Source organism: Kogia breviceps, chromosome 17 (assembly GCF_026419965.1).
Source record: "Kogia breviceps isolate mKogBre1 chromosome 17, mKogBre1 haplotype 1, whole genome shotgun sequence".
Lineage (NCBI taxonomy): Eukaryota > Metazoa > Chordata > Mammalia > Artiodactyla > Physeteridae > Kogia > Kogia breviceps.
The window spans coordinates 59,641,442-59,665,068 of NC_081326.1; the positions used below are offsets into that span (position 1 = coordinate 59,641,442).

A 23,627-nucleotide genomic window follows, 5' to 3' on the forward strand; every position below is an offset into this window, starting at 1 on the left:
AAGTATTTTACAAAAAATTTTTTTCATTTTTATTTTTCAGGTAAAGGAATCTGTCTGAATTCAAACCAAACATGACTAGATTTAAAGGGAGAAAAACCAGAAGACAATCATAATAGTGACATGATTTACAATATGTAGATAGAGCTTTTGGATAAAACTAAATGTTGCTTGAACAATGGATAATTAGGAATAGGTAAAATTTTTTTTTTCATTTTGCACTTTCAAAAAGCTTAAAACCATTAAATCAAAGAGAGATTTAGTGGGGCTAGGTCTGTACTTCTCTTCACTCTGAAGGCCTGTTAATAATAAAAAATTCATTAGAGATAGCTTGAGGAAAAGTGTTTTGTCTAGCATCAAAAACTCATAATGGAAAGTATCTGGCAAGAATTTCTTCTTTTTTTCCTTCTTTCTCTTCTTCTTCGTATTGAAAGCAGTAATGATATTAAAGAGAATATCTATTGAATACATAGCATGTACTTGGAAATTTTACGTAATGTTATTTCATTTAAGCCACACAACATCCCTATAAAGTAGGAATTATTCCTTTTTTATCGATAGGAAATTGAGGCCCAGAAAAGGTAACTAACTAGCATAAGTTTGCAAAGTTGGTAAATGACAGAATCAGGATAGAAACTTCATTTTTGAGCTTGAAGCCCGTGCAAAATTTGATAGTCTATGTAATGATTACGGAATTCAAACACGAGCAACAGCCAGTTAGTCTTGTTATCTCTGGGACCTCTACTTCTGTTAAACGATTTTCCTACTTTATGCAGAACGAGGACCAGGTTACCCCATCTCTCCGGGCCTGCTTCCTGAGTAAAACGAGGACAATACTCATTTTATAATTTGTTGCAGGTAAAGACAGCAACAACTACCTGAAGCATCTTTAATGAAGAAGATTGTCAACAGATGATAGCCACCATTATTTTTATTTTGTAAAGGAAGAAACTGGGGATTAAGCACATTTAGTTACAAAATTATAGGTGTGGAAGTGGATCCCAGGTCTGTCTGATTCCCAGGCCAGCGTTCTTTATTGACTACACCGTAAGGTAAGTAAGCTGTCTTTGGTGAGGAGGTTGCTTTAATTTCTTAAAGCCCTGCAATGACATGTACAGCCTTCATTGTTCACTATTTAGCTAAATTATTATTTTCACTCTCTGGCAATTTGGGTCACGGACAGTATAATAAAAATGCCTCCACACTTGTCTAGTAACCTCCCCACCTGTCCCCAGGATCCCACCGCATGAGCTTTGTGGGTAAAGGAAGAGGTCCACAACGAACTCGACCTCAAACAGGACAATTAGCTCAGAACCGCCCCCCGCCCAGATGTTGATATTTTCCTCTCTCGGCCCCGCCCCCAACCACGCGGGACTCCAGCCACGCCCCCAAGCTGGAGTTACTGGGGCGGACTCGCCGAGCGCCTCAGCCTACCCACAAGGGATTCCCTCTCCAGCCAATCGCGTCTGAACTACGGGACAGCCCCTAACAAAGATGGCGGGGGAGGCTTCAGTGAGGGCAGGCTGATTTAAAACCCGAACCCGCGGCGGACAGCGAAGACAGAGGTAGCGGCGCAGCCCCGACTATGGAGGAGGGCAACAGCGCTGGCAGCGGTGGCAGCGACAGCAGCACCAGCGGGAGTGGCGGGGCGCAGCAAAGGGAGCTGGAGCGCATGGCTGAGGTCCTGGTCACCGGAGAGCAGCTACGGTAAGATGTGGGGCAGTGCCGGGAGAGGCTAGCGGTGGCACTGCCAGCCAGTGTCCGTGGCAGGCGCGCGCTCGCGCGCGCCGTGGCTCCTGACGAACGACTCACGCGGGGCTCCGGGACGCCTGCGGACGCGTCGACCGTCCCCGCCGCGCCCCCGCTTAGCTGCTGCAGCCCGGCGCCCGGCGGACTCCAGACTGGCGCGGGGCTCCCGAGGCGGACGCGGGCGGGCGCGCGGTGCTCGCTGAGCTCTCGCCCAGCTGCTGCAGCCCTGCGCCCCGCAGACGTGTTGCTGCCGACCGCGCGCGCCCTCTCTGCCCGGGCACTCGGGAGCTGCCAGGCCTCCCGGCTGACAGCTAGCTCCTCCTCGGCTCAGAGAGCGAGAGGAGCGGGTGAAGGGCCCCCCGTCGGCCCCAACCCCAGCCCCTTTACTCCTAGATAAAAGGAGCCGGACCAGATCCCCTTCAGTTAAGGTTTTCCTTTTGGCTTGCAAGTCTGGCTTCACTCCCCTGAGCCTCAGTATTTTCATCTGTAAAATGGGGCTGATCATGGCAACGTCCTTGAACGGTTGTGGTGAGGGCTAAACTGAGAACATTTCTGGAACACTGTACCTATCCCTTAATTGGCACATACTCATCAGTCATTATTTGGGTCCGCAAGGGGGCGTGGAGGCACCTTGTCCCGCTGCCCTTCTGCCAGCTCCCCCAGCCCGCACATTTTGGGCAGCAGGGTCCATCGGCCCCCGGCTGCTGCAAGAATTGGGACTTGATGTGTGTCACTGCGTCCAGGACAGGCAGTTACCCCCAGATTCAGGAACCCCTCCCGCCCACTTTATCATTCCCATCCCATCCTGGTCCTTCTTGGATTCATGTTTGAGAATTTTCCTTATGGTATGACCGGTTCCGCAGCTGCCCGTCGTGTGGTCATTAATCAGGTTGCCAGGGGGAAAAACCCCTTGGCTTTACAGTGGTTGATCCAAAACTTGCATGCCGGCCCCTGTCCCATCGGAACGGTGCGCTTGCCTCCTACTTCTTTCTAGTTCTTGGCCTGAATCTCCAGGCTTCTTTTGGTTTCTAAAATGCTGTGTTTCAGGACCCGAAGGAGAGAAACCCTTGCAACTACCCCTACAGGTTTGGTAACCACCCTGCTTGCTGCCCTTAGATTGAGAAAGTAAATATTGGAGGTCAGAATTAATTGAGTTTAACGTTACAAGAGGCAAATTGCACATTTCTATCCCTTGATGATTTTTTAATGTATAGTCAGAATTAAAGGGAATAAAAGCTTCTTTTCCATCAAGAGATTTTCTAACTGAAAAAAATCAAAATAAAGCTTTTCTGATTCACCTTGGAACACTTTAATACTTTATCTGCTCCTCAGTTGGGTACGTTTCACTTCCTTTAAAATAAACTGCAGGGTGCCTCTGTTTGTCCAGAAAGCACTTTCTCCTTCGAGATGCTTAAATACCCCTTCTTTGGTTGCGGAGGTCCCCAGAGCACTTCCCCTGTTCCCAGGCACCCCTCTGCACGGCAGCAAGTTTGAGGGCTAGGCTTAGTGTGTCGGTAAGAAGATAGAATTAACATTAAGTTGTTTTGAGGAGGACTTTAAAACCAGAATGAATTGGGGTTTGCTACTTACTAGTGTGGGACCTTGGACAAGTTACTTAACTAAGAATGATGGGTAATAATGGAGCCTACCTCTGTGTTGTGATGAGGATAAATTAGATGAGTTAGTGCTTAGATCAGTGCCTGGGATATAGTATGCACCATGCCAGCCTTAGCTATTATAGTTCTGTGACTTCGGACACAAGTTAATTCACTTCTCTGAGCCTCTGTTTCCTCATCTGTAGAAAGGCAATGAAGGTAGCACTTCATAGGGTTGTTGTGAGGGTTTTCCTCTGGGCTTCAAGTATTGAAGAGCGTTCAACAAATGGTTGTTGGAATTAAAGAGTGTTATTGGTCTCTGTGTGTCACCACACATGACTTCCAGCTGAGCAAGATCTAGCAGAAAGGATTGGTTGGTGGTTAAGAACACAGGCTGCCTGGGTACTTATTCTGTCTCCACCACTTATTAGTCCTGTGACTTGCGGACAATTTACTTAACTTCTCTGTGCCTCTGTTTTACTTATCTTGCAGGAATTTTGTGAGGATTAAATGAGGAGATGCTACATCTAAAAGGCTTAGTAAATGTTAGTAACTTAATTTTACTTTGGGAAGCTGTCATCATTGCTTTTAAAAAATCTCTACCATCTTTGCACTGTGCTGAGTACAGAGTACATAGTAATTACTCGAATATTTGAATAACTAGTGTATGTAATTAAATATACTATTGTAAATACAGATAATGTAATATTCAGAATTTAGGGATTTAAGTGGCCATGTATGCCACTAGCTTCTTGGTTACTGGAAGAACCTCTCATAAAGGAGTTAGAGATGCAGCCCTCCTGGCTGGCACTGTCACAACATGTTTTCACATCCCTAACTGCTTTCTCACAGGCTGATTGTGGGGACTTTGTGATGTCCAGGCCTCCTGCCTCTAATTGCTATACACACACACACACACAAACACACACACACTCACAGACACACAGATAATTCCTCCTCTCTGCCTTCTCTTTCCTTTCCGTTGCTTTCCGGGTCATCGAAGATGAGGTGAATGAAGGTGGTAAGGAAAGGAGACACCAGGATTTGGATTTGAAATACAAAATTTGGCTTCCAGGTCCAGCTCTGTGAATTTTATTAATTTAATATTTATTTATGGATGTATATATGGATATTGTACATATGGATGTATGTATTTATTTTGAACTAATTTTGCTTGGGCAAGTCAGTTAGCCACTCTGGGCCTCAGCGACTGTGCCTGCAGAATGGGAATAATAATATCCTCCCATGTAAGATCTGTGGTTTTGGATCAAATGGGGTATAACATGGGAAGGAACTTTGTAAAATAAATCAAGAGTAGTTGTTGCTATGATTATTATAAGCTCCAGATGTGAAATTGGGGGTTGGCTCTGTAATCCTGACACTTTGGTAAGGGCAGCTGGTTGCATAAGGATATGAAATTGAGTAACATTTAAAAACATCTCCTGCCTTCTTCTCCAGCCTGACTGCAGGATTCTTTTCCTAATCTCTTTGAGCTTTCCCATGTCGTAAAAGATTTTAGTTCCTGGGCTTCCCTGGTGGCGCAGTGGTTGAGAATCCGCCTGCCGATGCAGGGGACACGGGTTCGTGCCCCGGTCCGGGAAGATCCCACATGCCGCGGAGCGGCTGGGCCCGTGAGCCATGGCCGCTGAGCCTGAGCGTCCGGAGCCTGTGCTCTGCAACGGGAGAGGCCACAACAGTGAGAGGCCCGCGTACTGAAAAAAAAAAAAAAAAAAAAAAAAAAAGATTTTAGTTCCTTGCTCAATGTATCTGAGTGATTTTGTATCTTAAAGCTGCATTTGGATACCACTTCACATCCCCAGGATGGCTATAATCAAAAAGACAGATAATGAGAACTGTTGGCAAGGATGCGGGGAAATTGGAACCCTTGTACACTGCTGGTGGAGAGGTAAAATGATGCAGCCACTTTGGAAATCATTCTGGTATTTCCTCAAAGACTAAACATAGAATTACCATGTGACCCAGCAGTTTTACTCCAAGCTATGTATTCAAGAGAAACAAAAACATGTCTACATAAAAATTTGTACACAAATTTTCACAGCAGCATTTTATATAAGAGCCAAAGCCAGAAACAACTCAAATGCCCACCAACTGATGAATGGGTAAATAATGTGTGGTCTATTCTTACAAGGGAGTATTATTCAGCAATAAAAAGGAATAAAGTACTAATATATGCCACAGCATGGATGCACCTTGAAAACACGATACTAAGTGAAAGAAGGCAGACACAAAAAGACACATATTAGGAGGTTGGCCAAAAAGTTCTTTCAGGTTTTCCATGTTACGGAAAAACCCGAACAACTTTTTGGCCAACCCAATATGACTCCATTTATATGACATGTCCAGAATAGGCAGATCTGTGGAGACAGAAAGTGGTTGCCAGTGGCAGTGGGGAGGGGGAATGGAGGGTGATTGCTGATGGGTGTAGAGTTTCTTTTGGGGATGATGCAAATGTTCTAAACTGGATTGTGGTGATGATATCATAACTCTGTGGATATGCTTAAAAACCATTGAATTATATACAGTAAATGGGTGAATTATGTGGTGTGTGAATTATATCTCAATAAAACTATTACAAAAATGCATTTGGATGACACATTAGAGTGATGAAAGACAAAATATTAAAACTTTTAAAATAAACTTTATGCTTTCTTTTTGGATTGGCCAAAGAATGTGATGGTATTTATCATTAACTTGATAACACATTACTACCACACCAGATGGGACTGATATTTTACATATATCTTTTTCTGGTATTATTCTTGATACAGCACAGAGAAAATATACCATAAATAGTCCAGAAAATTGTCTCAGAACCTTCCTGATTTGAAGATAATTAACCATATAAAAATCATTCATATTAGTGAGGTTTCATATGATGACTTTTTAAGTCATTATTTTTGTGTTTTATATATAAATCTTTTATCTTGAAATTTGTCATGCAGTCATAACTGACATTCTAATTACAGCATCCAAAATCCACCTTATGTTTCTTCTATAGATTAATCCCAGAGATACTTAGCAAGAAAGTGGTTTGTAATAGAGCATTTAAATAAAGAAGGCCAATGAATATCACTGTTCTCTCTATGGTAATGGTAGGCATGATAATTATAACAATAATACTTATATGGCATATATTACCTGCCAAAGACTCTTCCAAGTGCTTATATATATGATTAGAAATATATATATATTAATATATATTATCAAGAGCATATCTATGCCTTTAAGCTTTATAAGCTACTCTGTGTAGAAGATATACCTGTTATCCTTATTTCACAGATGGGAAAACTGAGGAACGAACTATGTAAGCTAACTGGCCATAGATTTTTCAGCCAGAAAGTGCTAGAGCTGAGAGTTCTTGCTCTTAAGCAAAATGCTAGATTACAGTTTAGAGGGTTAAGAAGTGTCAGGGTAAGACGAATGTAAAACAGAATCATATATATAAGACTATGATATTCTGGTATGAGAACTTTTGCAAACAAGCAAGTAGACAAATGATTTTTCCCTTCTGTCGGGAAAAAGCTAATTAATTTCTAGAAGTGTTTATGTTTTGACAAGATAGAATGGTCAGTTTCTCCTTTAACTTTTAAAGTGGGTCTCCCTTTGCCATATGGTTTTGAAAACTTAATTTGAACTCCACTCATTCTGAATTTGTAATCATTTTAATGGGAAGATAAATTACAGTTCACTATTTTGCCAGCTGTGAGGATGGGAGTGGGGTGGGGAGGGGAATTAAGAATGTAATGAGGGGGCTTTCCTGGCGGCGCAGTGGTTGAGAGCCCGCCTGCCGATGCAGGGGGACACGGGTTCGTGCCCCGGTCCGGGAAGATCCCACGTGCCGCGGAGCGGCTGGGCCCATGAGCCATGGCCGCTGAGCCTGTGCATCCGGAGCTTGTGCTTCGCAACGGGGGAGGCCACAACAGTGAGACGCCTGCGTACCGCAAAAAAAAGAAAAAAAGAATGTAATGAGGAATGCTTAATTAAGAGAGAAAACACCTGAAGCTTTTCAGTTATGCTCATCTACCTAGACTACATATGCTAATTACAACAGTCTTATCCAGTCATTAAAGTTGAGTCCCTAAAAGCAATTTACTAGGCGATGAGTTTTAGGGAAGTTGTAGGAAATTGCAGTTCTTTCAAATTGTTTGATGTATTGCCTTTTTGCTACACCAGACTGCCTTTCCAAACTCTTACAGCCTTGCTATCGCCTTTTTCATGAAATCATGTTAAATCAATATTGAGTTGCTTTTCTGACTCTGCTTTGCCAATGTTAATGCAGTATGCAGATAGAAGGTAAAAATCAGCTTCTAGAACCAAAGGCCAATCCACAATAAAGTAAATATGAGATATGGAATTTAGAGATACAGAACAGAACAAGGAGAAATACAGCTGACCCCTGAACAATGCGGGGGTTATGGCACCCGCCCTCTGCACAGTTGAAGATCTGAGTATGACTTTATAGTCAGACTTTCTCTGTATCCCTGGTCCCCCATCCACAGATTCAACCAATCATGAAATATGTAGTACTGTAGTATTTATATTGAAAAAATCCAAGTATAAGTGGACTTGAGCAGTTCCAATCTCAGTTGTTCAAGGGTCAACTGTAGTTTGTTTTATTGCACTTTGAACTTAAGGAACTTCGAGATTGGCTTAGAGAATGTCTTAGGGGGTAGCCCCTACTGGTGTCCGTTAATATGGGAGCCTAGCTCTACTAGACATTGTAACCAAAGGGAATAGAGGGAAAGCTACTGCCCAGATGCTACTACTGAAATGTAGGGATCCAAGCAGGAGGAATATGCTTTTATTCTTCTAATAAGCAGAGAGGATATCCTGGCCTTGGGAAATTACCACCTGTTCAGATGCAAAAGGGAGGACTTTAGGAAATGGCAAATGGCTGTATTTGGAGTTGTCAGTGCAGACAAGCCTCATGTAGAGTGTTGAACTGCCTTTACACCAGAGGCTTTTCTCATATACAGACCCTGTTCCTATGGACATCTTTTCTGCTTCACACATTGGATGTGGTGCGGACAGCAGGCACAGTCCTGACACACAGCAAGCTCAGTAAAGACTCCTTTCTCCCCTGGAGAGAGAGCCCGGGCGAGTACTTTGTCACTTGCCAAAACCCTCATGCAAATGGAAGACACTTAGTAAGTGCTCAATACATGATGGTGGAATTATTTTACACCTGCATGCCCTTATTCTTATGTAAAACTGTTTTTGAAATGAGTGCAGTGTTAATTGTTTCTGAGTAATATGTTTCTGATTACTTTTCTAAAAAGCCAATGCTGATTTTAGGTTCTGGCTTCTGTCGACTTTGGAATCAAAAAAACCTGAAAATAAGTTATTAAATAAACACCCCTCCCAAGATGAGAATGAGAGGTGATGGATGACTGTTCTCCTCTCCTATAATTTCTAGTATTTATTTTTATCAGGAACTCACGTCCCTTTATTAGCTGGCGTCTCTTAAATGGTTGGTGTCTGTGAGTTTAGTGATTAGGAAGAGACAAAGGAAACAATCATCAACCCTCTTTCTACCTAGTTAAGTCACCACACTTTTCTCTCTTCCTCATTATCTACCAAGGAGAGATAGGTCCCAGATCTGGGATCCTTGTCCCCGTATTATCAGCTTTAACCAAACTTGGAAGCTGATGTCAGTGACTGTTTTTATGGATTATTAGGTGCTGGGGGAACACCAGTGGAGACAGAGTGCAGGGAGAGAGCTTAGCAGATCAGAGAGCCTGCTTGTAAACAGCTGTTCCCGTGGCAGTGCCAGCAGGGGCAACAGGAGCTATTTTCATCAGGGCTGGGATGGCCCCATCCTGGAAGAGTTCAGAGAGAGCAGGAATTTACTCTCGTCTGCACAAAGAGTCACTTTTCTGTAGCTTTTCAAATATTTTTAAGGTTGAATAGGAGAGGCGAGTTGGAGAAAGAAAACACACCTGGGAGCGGGGGGGACAAGCTATCCTTTTGTCTGTGCAGTTTTCTGATAACAGCTGTTGCTAGGGTGTGGCAAGAGGGGACAAATGCCAGGGCCTCCAGCTGGGGGAGGCCCATGGCAGCTGCAGAGGAGGTAGATCGCAGCTAGTATCATCAGAGAAAGGCTCAAATCTTTCCACTTGGAACCTTTAGCTGCTTCTGGTGATTTTGTTATTGTTGGTGGTATGTGTTTGTTATTTGTTTTAATCCTGATGACACTGTCTCCCTGCAACACTTGTACCTACAGAGTTCTGATTCTGATATTTACCCAGAGGTTCCTTTCGTTGAAGTAAACTGTGGCTCCATCACCCACTTAGGTCTTGGCCTTATTTTGATCATCCAGCTCTGTGAGGCTCTCCTTTGGGTGGTGAAACTGTTACAGCCCCAGAGGACTGAACCTTGTGCTTTGTGGCAGATCAGGCAGGCTTCAGAAGGACCAGTCCTAGTACAGAATGCTCAGTAGCTTCTCTGATCATGACTTAAAGAGTGAGAAACAAACCAAGATCAGAATGAACATTCTCTCGTTAAAAGAGAGAAAGCCTCATTTCATGCTATCCTGTTTTCATTACACTTAGGTTCGTCCCTGTGCTTTTATTATGTGTGAAGTTGGCCATTTTCTAACAAGTTGTAAAATTCTGGAGGAATACACTGAGTGGTGTGTCCACAAAACAAACAAACAAACAAACAAAACAAGGGATTGGGAGGGGGTTAGTGTAGAGATACATAACGAGGTACTGGTTTGAGAACAACCAGTGTATAAATGTGTAAATTTATAAAAAAGATATGTTAAGAAAGGATTGTTTTTTTTTCCATCTTAAAAAAGGATTTAGCACATTTTCTGTTGAGGATCCTGGGTTAGTTTTATATTTAAAATGCAATTCTTTTTATACGGTTTGCACACTATTTTCAGGCACATATACTGAGTCCAGTAAAGCGTGAACTTTTGGATTGTAGAAGTACTGTTTTGCTTCCTGATTCCTTTCCTCTTCCCCAGGAGGAAAGGAGAATGGGGTAAACTTGGACCCTGTTTTCACTGAATATTTTTATAAAAGTTCTACTTACCTTTGCTCATTAACATTTCCATAAATAATAGTGACTTTCACAGAATGTATTCACTGCAAAAAGCAGTGGTGCTATATGACTGTATTTTACATCTAGATGCCAAGTGCCTCTTGTATCATCTCTAGTTAAGCTATAGGAAGGTTGATAAAATAAGACTTTACCAAAGCTCCTACTTGTACTATTTTCTTCTTAAAAACAGACAACAAAAATCAGTTTAGAGGTGAGGTTTTAAGGCAGTTATCTGATGTATGACCATGATTCATTTTCCTTCACATTTGTTAAAATTTACTTTCTAAGAAAACCATAATTCAGAAGGACACATGTACCCCAATGTTCATTGCAGCACTATTTATAATAGCCAGGACATGGAAACAACCTAAATGTCCAATGATGGATGAATGGATAAAGAAGATGTGGTACATATATACAGTGGGATATTACTCAGCCATAAAAAGGAATGAAATTGGGTCATTTGTAGAGATGTGGATGTGCCTGCAGTCTGTCATACAGAGTAAAGTAGGCCAGAAAGAGAAAAACAGTTATCGTATATTAACGCATATATGTGGAATCTAGAAAAATGGTACAGATGAACCTATTAGCAGGGCAGGAACAGAGACGTAGATGTAGAGAATGGACATGTGGACGCGGGGGGAAGGGGAGGGTGGGACAAATTGGGAGATTAGGATTGACACATATACACTACCATGCGTAAGATAGATAGCTAGTGGGAACGTGCTATAATGCACAGGAAGCTCAGCTTGGTACTCTGTGACCACCTAGATGGGTGGGATGGTGGGGGGGTGAGAGGGAGGTCCAAGAGGGAGGGGATATAGGTATACATATAGCTGATTCACTTCATTGTACAGCAGAAACTAACACAACATTGTAAAGCAATTATCCTCCAATAAAAAAAGTAAAATGACATTTTAAAAATAAAAAAAGAAAACTAAGGAAATGTGACTAAATTATGAACTTTAGTTAATAATAATGTATCAGTATTAACCAATTGTATCAAATTTGCCATATTACTGGTATGTGGTATATCTTTACAATTTTTCTCTAAATCCAAAGCTGTTCTAAAATAAGTTTATTCAAGAGTAAAACAATAAATGAAGCACACACATACACAGCACAGATACAACAAATGAAGTGATAAAAAGATAACTGTTAATTAATACATTTAAAAAAATTGGCGCATTACTGGTCTGTACCAAATAGCATGACTCATTTGTGGTTTCTAAGGTTTTCTTGAAATAACCAGAGATCACAGATGAAGTTGCTGAAAAGGATCACATGTTGATGATATTGGATTGAAAGTACAGGGCTGTAGAGTGTGTAGACTGGAATCAGAATGCCTTGGCTTAAACCCTGATTCTGTTATTTACCAGCTGGATGACCTTGGTTAGTTATTTCATGAATCTGTGTCTTAGTTTCTTAGTCTGTAAACTGGTGATGAAAATAGACTTCAGTAAATTGGTCTTAGGATGATATGTTGATACTTGTATAGCACTTAGAACTCTGCCAGGCAATTAGTGTTATAAGTGTTTATTAATAAATATTGGGGGGAAAAAAGAATTTACTTTATTAATGACTGTTTTGTAGACTCTGATAGTCAAACCTAACAGTGGGTAAAGCCTGTCTTCATGAGAGAGGATGAATAGACCTTAGTTGCCATGATAAAGTACACTTATCCTGCTACCATACTTACAAGAGCCAAAAGTTATCACAGAGTATTTAAGGACTTTCAAATATAAGGAACAAGAGTGAACTAGAGCTTTTTCCTCCAACGTTTTATTACGAAAAATTTCAAACATGCAGAAAAGTGTAAAGAATTCTACAGTGAACGTCCTTTTCTCCACCGCTTGGATTCCACAATTAACATTCCACCGTGCTTGCTTTAGCACGTGATACAAGATACTGATTATAGTTCCCTGTGCTATACAGTAGGTCCTTAATTATCTATTTTATATATAGTAGTGTGTATCGTTAATTCCAAATTCCTACTTTATCGCTCTTCTCCACCTTCCCCTTTGATCACCATAAGGTTTTTTCTATGTCTGAGTCTATTTCTGTTTTGTAAATAAGTTTGTTTGTATCATTTTTTTAGATTCTATGTATAAGTGATATCATATGTTATTTGTCTTTCTCTGTCTGACTGCCTTCACTTACTATGATATTCTCTAGGACCATTCATGTTGCTATAAGGTTCTTTTTTATTTTTTTTTTAAGAGATAAAACTTATGTATAATGAAATGCACCATTTGATGAGTACTGACTAAGACATACATCTGTGAAACCCAAACCCCTATCTGGATATCTTTGAATGCTTTTGGCTGCAAGAAACAGAAAATCAACTCAAACAATGTATTCACCCCTGAAACTGGAAATCCAGGAGTTGTGAATAACCGAGTGATACCATGTGCATACGTAATTATATTTCTTCTGAAATCATGCTGTATCCTTAGAATTATGATACTCTACTATAGAATTGTCATCTATGGAGTCCTTACCTCCCTTTCCTTTCCAGGACTCAGCAGAAGTGTTGCAAAGCTGAAGGAAAGGTTGGATTTTACTTTTTGAAGCCAAAACCTGTTTCAACAGCAGCATGAAGAGCTCTGCTGTCCTGCCATATTTAGGCAGGAGTCCTCTCAGTGTCTCATCACTAGTTCTATGAATAATTTCCAAAGTCCATCTAGATGACAGACACTGGGTTAGGTGCTGGGGATAAGAGGAGGAACTTCATTTTCCAGACTTCCCTCTGTCATCACTTGTATCTCTCAGAGTTTCAAGCACGCTTTTGGCCTACTGTGGATCAGAAACTTTATTTTCACTTTTATGGTTTAAGATTTCCAAATCATGAAATAAACCAAGTGCAAAATAATAAAAAGAATATTAACCTTAAGATAACATTTCTGGACTTGCTTAAGGCAAGAGTCCTTTGTTCCATTTGTATTTGTCCTGAAGCAAAATTAATTTCATGAAGGGGTGGATACCTTAGGGGAGTGGAATCTACAAGGATGCCAGGGTGGGAAAGGGCAAATAACATATATTACATGAATTTCATGTCTCGTATATCTTTGCATAATAAATTTGTTTAAAAATATGGATACATAATAAATATAATTTAATAAATTCATATGTTAATGATGCAGTATAATTCAGTAAGTATAAAAATTGAGAGAAATGGAAAAGAAATTATTGAAAATCTAAGGACGGGGGAGTGTCGAAGATGCATTTATGGCAGAGGACACTTAGAAATGGAAGCCATGCTCCTAGCACAGGGGAGATCACTGACTCAGAAATTCCTGCAGAGTAAGAGGGATCAATGACAAAAGAAAGACGTAGGCCAGAGACCTAGGACATGAGTCCGAGAGGTGATAAAACAGCTTATATCATGGGAAACCCTGGCCAGAAGTGGGTCTTCAGGTTCTGGGTTGCCCTGAATATGCTACACTTCCCTAACAAGCATGGGGTACTAGTCTGGTACAGTACAAAGATCTTCTCATAACTTGTAGGGAAATTTGGTACAAAAGAATTAGAGATGATGATAATCATTGTAGAGGAGGGTGATCAAGGTCTGTGTTTTTATATGTGGATTGTCAAGTGAGGGACAGTTGGACAGTTCAGGCATTTACTAAACAATAATAATAGCAAAATGTCAGGCCCTGCTCTGTGAGCTTGCACGTGTATTGTTTTATTGAATTCTGATAATAATTCTGTCATCCCTCTTTTTAACTGGAAGAAACTAAGGCCTGAGCAGTTTGACCAAAGTCACATACGTAGTAAGTATGGGAGCTTGATTTTGAATCCAGGCCTCTCAGAATTCCTACTAGGTGCAAACAACTATGGAAATCACTCTGTAAACTAGCAAGCAGTGAGGCCCGTCCTTCTTGCCTTCAGGTCACAGCCTAAGCCAGGTAGAGAGGGGAAAAAGACATGTGCATTTAAATAATATATGGGGGCAGTATATAAAGGGCAACATGTAGAGTGGTTTAAACAATAAAGGGGATGTTAAATCTCAGAGATATGAGGTTTGATCAGGATTCCAGGTCTATTTCTCTTAAGTTCTCTCGCTTCTACCTTTCTCTGTGCATTAACTTTGCCTTCATGAAGGTTTCTTTTGCAGTCATGTGATGACTGAAGGGAGAGGACTGGCTGCCATCAACCATCTACAGCAGTCTTGAGCTTGCATGTCTTTGTATCATCTTGACTTAACAGACTCACAAGATATTAAAGCAGAACAAAGTCCTTTGCCGGTTGTCCTAGGCTTACCCATCTGCAATATTGTGGCAAGAAGGATGGTATTACCCTGACTGCCTTAAGTCAAGCAGGAGCCCCCCGCCTCCTCCTTAGGGGCCCAGGTAGGATCATAGGTGCTATACTCTGGTGAAGGGTTCATTGGGTGTTGCAGAGATAAGTCCAGTGTCCTCCACAAATGATAATTTGGGCTCAATGATGAGAAAGCAGTGGAAGAAAAACTGTACAGGGTATGGTGTAATTAAGGCCAAATTTTAGGAGAAATAACTTAAAGTTGCAGCGGGGGAGCTTATACAGGGAAGAAGAAAGTGCTCACAGAAAAGCCACAAAGAAGATACAATTGGGGAACTGTTAGGAGACATTGGCATACATCCTGGACCCTACTGCTTTCAAGGTAATTTTCCCTGTAAACTCGCCCATCATGATGATCACCTGTTCATCACCCCTATGCTCCCTCCCTCACCTTTCACCCCTCACCGCCCTCTGAAATGGAAGAGATGCCTCTGGTGTTCAGGGTTTGCTCAGTAATAGAAGTAAAATAGAACTCTCTACGGATGACTAAAATGGAAGGTGGCTCAGGTTCAAATGGCAAAGAATGATTTTTGCATCACCTGGGTTTTGATGTCTTTCCAAGTTAACACCTCCACCCAGAAAGACTCCCAGCCGAAGCTGTATACAAGTCACCTCTTTGTTTAAGCAGGCTGCTTTAGGAATCATTAAGATGCAGACTTTCTGAGGAAGTCGCAAAATATTCTTTATTTGCATAACTCAACTAAGAAAAGGTCTTTCAGGTCCTGTGTTTTAATATATTTTGTCCATGTTTTCCCTCCCTTCTCCAGAAATTGGAAATAGGAGCTACCTTCGATTATCAAGAAGGCAGATTTTTCACCACTGTTAGTAAGATTTAAGCTTATATCTCATGGCACCATTGCATTGACTTTACAATAGCAACTTTGGCATCGGTTTTGTGCCACATCTCACCATAAAGATAACTAATAGGAATAAATCCAAATTTATTCTTACGGTTTTATCCTTGGAGAATACTGCATGAGTTTACCCTTTTATTCTTCAAAATGGGTGGTGTGTGTACAAATGCAATAAACCTTTTGTCCTCAAGTACTGACGAGAAGCTGTGATATAAAATTGTGACTTTTTCTTATGCCTGTGTTGGCTACAAAAGAGAGAAGCTCCAGTTAAACCCATTGAGAAGCACCCATGAAAGCTAAGAAGCTGGGCTTGGAGCCAATGCATTTGTCTACATGTTCAGCATTGGCTGACTTGGCAGTAGTCAGGGCTTTAAGCCAAGAAGAGCAGAGTCTGATTATTCAGGAACTTTATCATAATTTACAATTATGATACCTCAAGTGGAGGTGTAGTGGTTAGGGCCAGGAATTCCTTGGAAACCACAATTCCAATGCATCGGGGTTTGTCAGGCCATTTTGTTTAACAAGGGACAAAAGCATTTGATTATTGAAAAGCTTAGTGAACCAGAGGGAATCTCTGCAGTTGTCTTCCCCGTAGCTCCATTTTGGGTGGTTATTTTGCTGCTAGATAATGTCATTTCTGAAAGGGGAACGCAGAGAAGGAGAGGAAGTTGGTCTGGCTATTTGTCAGCAGTTCTGAAAGAATGTTTATTCAGGGAGGAGTTTGAACCCTGTGAGAATTGGGGGATTATCTGGACATTTTCAGTTCTTTGATGTTGTGCCTACCCAACTAATGTTCCTCAGCTGACCTTCTAGCCTCTGCCAGAGAACACTTCTAGTGGCCAGGACTCAGTCACTTCTTTATGAGCGTCTAAATGTATGGTTGGTGAGGGGATAGGCCACCCTTAGCACTGCAGTCATAGTTATGGAATCTGATATACATTTGGGGAAATCAAGGTAGTCCTTATTGGTGGCTTATGCGAAAAAAAATTTTCTTTTACTGAAATGTAGCCTGGCATTCCTTAAAAGAACACCCATCTATAATAAAATATGACAATTTGTTGTACTTCGTAGTCAAAAATGTTCTTCTTGATAGAGCATAGCAGTAGATACTAAATTATGTTGCTTGGGGAATTCTGGGAGATAGGCCTTCATGGAGATTATAGTACAATAGGTAACAAAGAAAAAACACTTATTTAAAACTATTTGGTAGTCTATTCGGAGACGTGTTCAAAGGTTAAGTTTGAGATACTCAGTGTGTCACTTAAAACTGCATTTACTGGAAGGCAGATATTTCAGTATTTCACCATCCGGCCTTGAGAATAGTATCTTATCTGTGTGACCTGCACCACCTCCCATAGGAGAAGGATTATTCAAGCGAAGTCTGTGTTTTCACAGGGCAGATGTTTTCTTCTCTAAGAGCCCCTGCGTCCAGTTTGATGATTCTCCTGGAAGAGGGTCAAGGTGATTGCAGGCCTGACTCGTTTTGCCCTTTAGACTTAGGAATGGGAGGTGTCAGCAAAAGGTAACACCTTCTAAAAGGGAAGTCCAGCTCTCATTGCTGAACTTATTCTAGTGACTTCAAAGAATGGGTACTTCTCTGGTTTTGAGCCTTCCAGTACCTTGAACAGACGTACATCAGGGCATCTACAACCCTTTCCATTTTTGTCCTTCTTGTGGAGTGAGGGAGGGTGAAGGTGAATACCGTGGTTTATGGTGTGGATTAAAGAACATACTTACCGGGGGCCCATCAACGCAAAGGGTCAGCAAGAGGGGATATGTGGTCCTCCATTCTCTCATTATTCCACAGAGTCAGGCATAAGCGTGAAGCTGCCTGACATACAGTGTGTTTCTGTTCCACGGGAGGGACCCTGACCCCCGGCTACACAACCTTCCCATAATGCAAGCGTGAACCTGGCCTTCTCTCTGGGTTACGAATAATGTGAACTCAGGCGCCTAAGTGTCCGAGCTGGGAAATGCCAGATGCACGGCACCTGGAGACCTCCGGGGCTTGTTCGAAGTCACAGCCCCTCCTGCTGGGGAAAGGAGGCCACCACTCCTAGGGGAAGCTGGGTTTGGGTGCAGCCCCTCCGGCTGGGGAAAGACCAGGCTCCCAGTCCTAGCCAGCTCATTGCCCGTGAAATCAAGCTGGGCCTCTAAGGTCACAAATCTTTCTGTGTCCCCCCCAGCAGCTGGCAGGTCTGTGCACTCTCCGAGGCAAGGTACGGCACCTTACTCATTCTTAGGTCCAGAACTTCTGTGTCTAAAATCCAGGAAGAGGCATACCGTATTTCAACGCTACAAGTGCATTTTGACTTACTCTGAAGTTTTGAAATGAGGACTTTAAACTTTACCTTATTTTATAAATGAGGGTATTTAGTTCAAAGGTCAAACTAGGTTATGTCTTTTAACCTCTGGCCTTGTCTTTGATACCTTAACACCAGGCTTCCTTCTGCCAAGATCGATGGGTAAATCATCCCTTGGCAGTAGCTTCTAAGTTTTATAATTATGTAATTTGTTGCGATATTCACTGGATTGGTGTTACTCTGATTTTCTTTTAGCCTTCTCAGTAAATAATAATAATGATAATAAACAGTATTTATTTATAATAAACTTGGCATACTTACTGTATGCCAAGTAGCGTGAGAAGTATTTTATATGAATTGTACCATTTAATCCTTGAGTGGATATCATTAGTCCCATTTTAGAGATGGGCACACAAAGGCTTAGAGAAATTAAGAAACTTGTCCAGGGTCGCAAGGCCAGCAAATAGAAGAGCTGGGCTTTGCAGCTTCACAGTGTCCTGCACACGTCATGCTCTTCGCGTGTACACGTTGAGGCTACAGCTGCGCTCAGCTCCAAGCCATTGGCGCCTGGAGGTCAGAAGCAAAGAACTCCCCAACTACTATGGACATGGAGCCTGGACTTTTAAAATTTGTCTTGTCTCTGAATATTTATTCTGTGTTGGGCAGAAATTAAACTTACATATATGATAATACTTATGTCTACATACATGAAAAAGATGAATAACACCATTAATATATTTAAAAACTTATTAAGAGTTATTTAAAAGCTACAACAACTAGGGTTAGTTGTGTGACTAATTGGCTATTTACACTGCTATGTATGGCTGATAACCAGGAAGCATTCTGATGCTCGTGTGTACATGCAGTGTGTCAGATTAACATGTGTGTTTTACTTGAAGATAATAGTAAATACTCTTCACCTATGGATTAACTAAATTAGAAGTTCTGGAATGTGAGTCCAGTGGGTCATATTTTAGGTTCTAGAAGGAAACTTACTTATTGCCGCTTCTCAGCAACATGAAAGATGCATATCCTCAGACTTACGTTTTGCATGTGAGGAATAGGTTAATCAGTAGAATCTCATGCACGAAACATTAAAAAATGTTCCAAATATTATTTTGGAGCTTTCAAGGTATTGCTCAGTTTCTGGTTAGAGCTAGAATAAATTTTTAACTTAGTTAACTGTAGATCCGTACAATAGACTCTAATATAGAGCTTTTTAAAAAAAATTTATTTTATTTATTATTTTTGGCTGTGTTGGGTCTTCGTTGCTGGGTGCAGGCTTTCTCTAAATGCAGCGAGTGGGGGATACTCTTCATTGCAGTGCATGGGCTTCTCATTGCAGTGGCTTCTCATTGTGGAGCACTGGCTGGATCTAGGCGTGCGGGCTTCAGTAGTTGTGGCATGCGGGCTCAGTAGTTGTGGCTCGTGGGCTGTAGAGTGCAGGCTCAGTAGTTGTGACGCATGGGCTTAGTTGCTCCACGGCATGTGGGATCTTCCCAGACTAGGGCTGTGTGGGATCTTCCTGGACCAGGGCTCGAACCCATGTCCCCTGCATTGGCAGGTGGATTCTTAACCACTGTGCCCCCAGGGAAGCCCCTAATATAGAGCTTTTGACTCATTGTTCTCAAAGAGTGTACACTGAAATAGCCAGGTAAGGTGAAATGGCCAAATAAGCACTGGGCATTTAGTTCAAGATCCTCTTGTTTCCTTTGTAAGAATGCGTAAGGCAATCATTCTATGATTATAATTGAATTTTTCGCACCAAGCCTTTAGATTTGCAGGAAAATAGGTCCTGCAGTCTAGGTGTTGATTTTAGGATTAGAAGAATGCAGAACTCTCAGGGTTGGGGAATTTTGGATTCAAAACAGAATAAGTATAAACATTTTCTAAGATATCGGGATATTTGGGCATAATGCTAGAATTTTCAAGTATCCTGAGAGAAAAAAGTAAAGACTTTACTTAATTAGCCATATAGAATCTTAAACTGTTTGTTTTCTAATTATTTTTCCCCAGCATGCATGCCTGATACCTGTTGCACTGATACAGAAGATGACGTTAATAATGTATACTTAACTATAGATGAATGTTCTCTGTGCAGTGCTGCCAAAAGCCCATATTCCTTTTGGTGAAAGCCATCTCAAGACTACATGTTGCTATTTTAACCAGATGTGAAATGCTGACTTTATTTTCTCCCATCTTTGTTTTTCCTTCACCCAAAACCCTCTGTCAGCCACTATAGGTATCAAAATAGTGTTGTAGGTATAATGTCACTTTTATTCTTTAATTTTTTCTTTTCCTGTGATATAATGCTTTCTTCATCTTGTCCCACGTTGAGTAGCTGCTTGTGCGTGTGTAGGTTTCCAGGTTTCTTCACATCACTAGCTAAGAATTTACACTAGAAATTACAGTTATTACTTAGCTGGTTTGCACTTTAACCACTTACAACTCCTCTCACCCCTGTTAATTCTTGCTCTTGGTCTCAGGACCTAATCTAGGAACTCAATAAAGAAGGAATTACCTGCTCTTTTCATTCATTTCCATATCTCCTGTTAGTGGCAATAGTTGTCTATCAGATGGGTAAGAGGGCATGCACACATTCATTTAGACACTCAACATAAGCTTATAGAAGTTAATGCTTTAAATCTGTGCAGAAATCTGTATATATTTAAATTGTTAGTTAAGAATCTCAGTTCAATAAAGTATCTTCTTTCAGAGACAAGTCTTGTCAGCAATTGGAAAATGGCTTTTGCTTTGTAAAACCTTTAAAAAAAACCACAACTGTGTTATGAAACAACAGTTTGTACTCCCTGAATCGCCATATAGCTCAGAGAAGTTTGCTAGCCTATTTCAAGATCTTGCAGTCTCCATCTTCTAGAAGGTCTTAAGACCTTCCCTGGCGGTCCAGTGGTTAAGACTCCGTGCTTCCACTGCACGGGGCGCGGATTCGATCCCTGGTCGGGGAACTGAGATCCGGCATGCTGGGAGACACGGCCCAAAAAAAAAGTCACCAGGAAATTTCTTGCCTATCTAATTAGCAATCCTTCTAGCAACCCCCCGTGCTTCCTTAGTGAGAGTCTTAAGCATATTCTCAGAGGAACACAGTTCCTGCGGTTTCTAAGCTTGCTTCTTCAGCCTTCTCTCAAATTTGTAAGAGCCTCTATATCCTTTCAGTAAAATCGCTTTTTGCTTAAGCTAGCCAGAATTAGTTTCGGTTTCTCATAACCATCACTGACACAGAAATTAGTACCAGGAATGAGACATATGAATACTACGTGACAAAAATCACAGATACTTATTACACTCATATATTTTTTAACCTTTTCTTTTTTTTGTGCTAAAAGCAAAGAGTCAGGGATATTTATATAATATATTGTCTGTTACAAAATGTAAGCAAAGACATTCTGCTCGGGATAGAATAATCATCTTACTATCCCTCACATTTGTATGAGCTTTACTACATAAAAGTGTTTGACTTGTAACCACATTTGTTATATAGAGGGCTGAATGTTGTTCTATTTTTGTAACTCGTGGCATCTCCACTGTTCTAGGAACAGGGTAGAATATAAATAAATGCTTGTTGATTGATCCTTTATGGAAAGTGAAATTGCTTCTGGTTTTCAAGTCATGAAATTTCATTCTTCTTTTTCCTCCTTAACAAATAGGGACACCGAGGTTTTAGGAATTGAACTTCTCTGTGCTTTAGAGTTGACGTTGGGCATAAGCAGCAGAGTGTCCACGGACAAGGACACTTAGGCAGTTCTATTGTGAGCCAGTTAACATTTTTTGGTCTTTTTATATTTTTAGTCTGTCACTTCAGTGTGCTGTTAAAATTGCTAAATATAGGGCTTCCCTGGTGGCGCAATGGTTGAGAATCCGCCTGCCGACGCAGGGGACACGGGTTCGTGCCCCGGTCCGGGAAGATCCCACGTGCCGCGGAGCGGCTGGGCCCGTGAGCCATGGCCGCTGAGCCTGCGCGTCCGGAGCCTGTGCTCCGCAGCGGGAGAGGCCACAACGGTGAGAGGCCCGCGTACTGCAAAAAAAAAAAAAAAAAAAAAAAATTGCTAAATATTTAGGTACAAACATAAAATCCCACTTCAGAGTCAGCTGATCATGCAGTTGCAGGTAAGATGACACACAAACATATTAATATTTTTAGCTTTCACAGATACTATCAGAAAGGTACGATAATTACAGCCTCGTGGATCCACAGAACCTATTAGCTGATGGCTCAGATACGTTCTGAAAAAATGGGTGGAGGTCATACTGGGAGCCTTTGGTCTGCAAAATCACAGAACACTTGCTGAGTGAGATGAATATATTAAAAAATTCCATTATAACAATTCTATAACAGTTTTTCTTTATCTTTGTTTTGTGATGAGTATTTGTGATACCAGTTACAAACACCAACTAACATTTAAACAGCATCTTTTATTTTAGAAAGAGATTTTATTTGTATCATTCTATTGATTCTTAACATTCTCTTGATCCTTAGCCTGTGAGCTAAGAGGAATCGGTGATTCTTTTTTTATTTAATTGAAGTGTAGTTGATTTACAATGTTGTGTTAGTTTCAGATGTGTAGGAACAGTGATTCAGATACACACACACACACACACACACACACACATATGCATATATATATTCCTTTTCCTATTCTTTTCCCTTATAGCTTGTTATAAACTATTGAGTATAGTTCCCTGTGCTATACAGCAGGCCCTTGTTGGTTATCCTGAGTGATTATTCTGATTCCAAATTTAGAGCGGAAGTGCTTTCCTGAAGTTCTGTCATACTTGGGTACATGGAATAAAAATTTGCCAAGTTACAAAAATAAATGCAGCTCAGAGACATTAAGTGACTTGGCCAAGGACACAGTTACTAAGTGATGGGGGCAGAACTCAGATTTAAGATTTTTTTTTTTTTTTTCCCTTTGCGGTATGCGGGCCTCTCACTGCTGTGGCCTCTCCCGTTGCGGAGCACAGGCTCCGGACGCGCAGGCCCAGCGGCCATGGCTCACGGGCTTAGTTGCTCCGCGGCATGTGGGATCCTCCCGGACCAGGGCACGAACCCGTGTCTCCTGCATCGGCAGGCGGACTCCCAACCACTACGCCACCAGGGTAGCCCAGATTTAAGATTTTTGATTCCAAGTCCCACATTCAGTTTTGTAGTGCTGACTCCCCAACAAGGGCAGCTGAAGTTGTGTTCCGTGGTAAGAGGTAAGATAAAGAAATATGTTTGAAATCTTAGAAAGCATATCTCTTAAATGGAACAGGGATTATTTTACAGCTAATAGTAAGTTCTGTGGTTCTGATGCATGCAAATGGAATTTTAAAAAATCACTTGGAGAGGGAATCTTGAGGGCCATGCTGCTTTGGAGTTCACACTGAATCATGACATTTCGGGGTTTTTAGACATGAAAGAAGCTTTACATGTTGGAGACAAGGAAAGTGAAGTTTACGAAAATGCATGCTCCATGAAGGTAGAGTCAATATATACCTTGTTTACTTGTTACTTACAGTTCCCGATGGATACTAGATGTTCAATTAATGTTTGTTGACTGGGCAAGGTCCAGAAAACTAACGTAGTTGCTCTAAGTCACACCTTAGTGAAGGTCTTCCCAAAGGATCGGTCATAACATGGTTGATTGACATACCATCTCCATGTCATCAGCATAATCAAGCGGTTGAACTTTAGGCCGTTGGGACCTTAGTGATAATCTATCGAATCCAGCCTTTTAAATGAC

At 41.3% G+C, this 23,627-nt stretch overlaps 1 protein-coding gene across 5 annotated transcripts in view; it reads left to right on the forward strand.

Annotated features, from left to right (window-relative positions):
• The first annotated feature begins 1,424 nt into the window (after positions 1–1,424).
• DEPTOR (DEP domain containing MTOR interacting protein) overlaps positions 1,425–23,627 on the forward strand; it is a 176,126-nt gene continuing 153,923 nt past the window's right edge. For 3 of the 5 annotated variants that reach the window (XM_067017538.1, XM_067017537.1, XM_059043453.2), the window contains exon 1: positions 1,437–1,704. In XM_067017538.1, coding sequence (XP_066873639.1) covers positions 1,583–1,704 — 122 coding nt within the window. In that variant the 5' untranslated portion in view covers positions 1,437–1,582. Of the gene's footprint in view, positions 1,705–8,338; positions 8,460–23,627 lie in introns of all 5 variants that reach the window. The other 2 variants (XM_067017539.1, XM_059043451.2) reach the window with 2 other exon arrangements.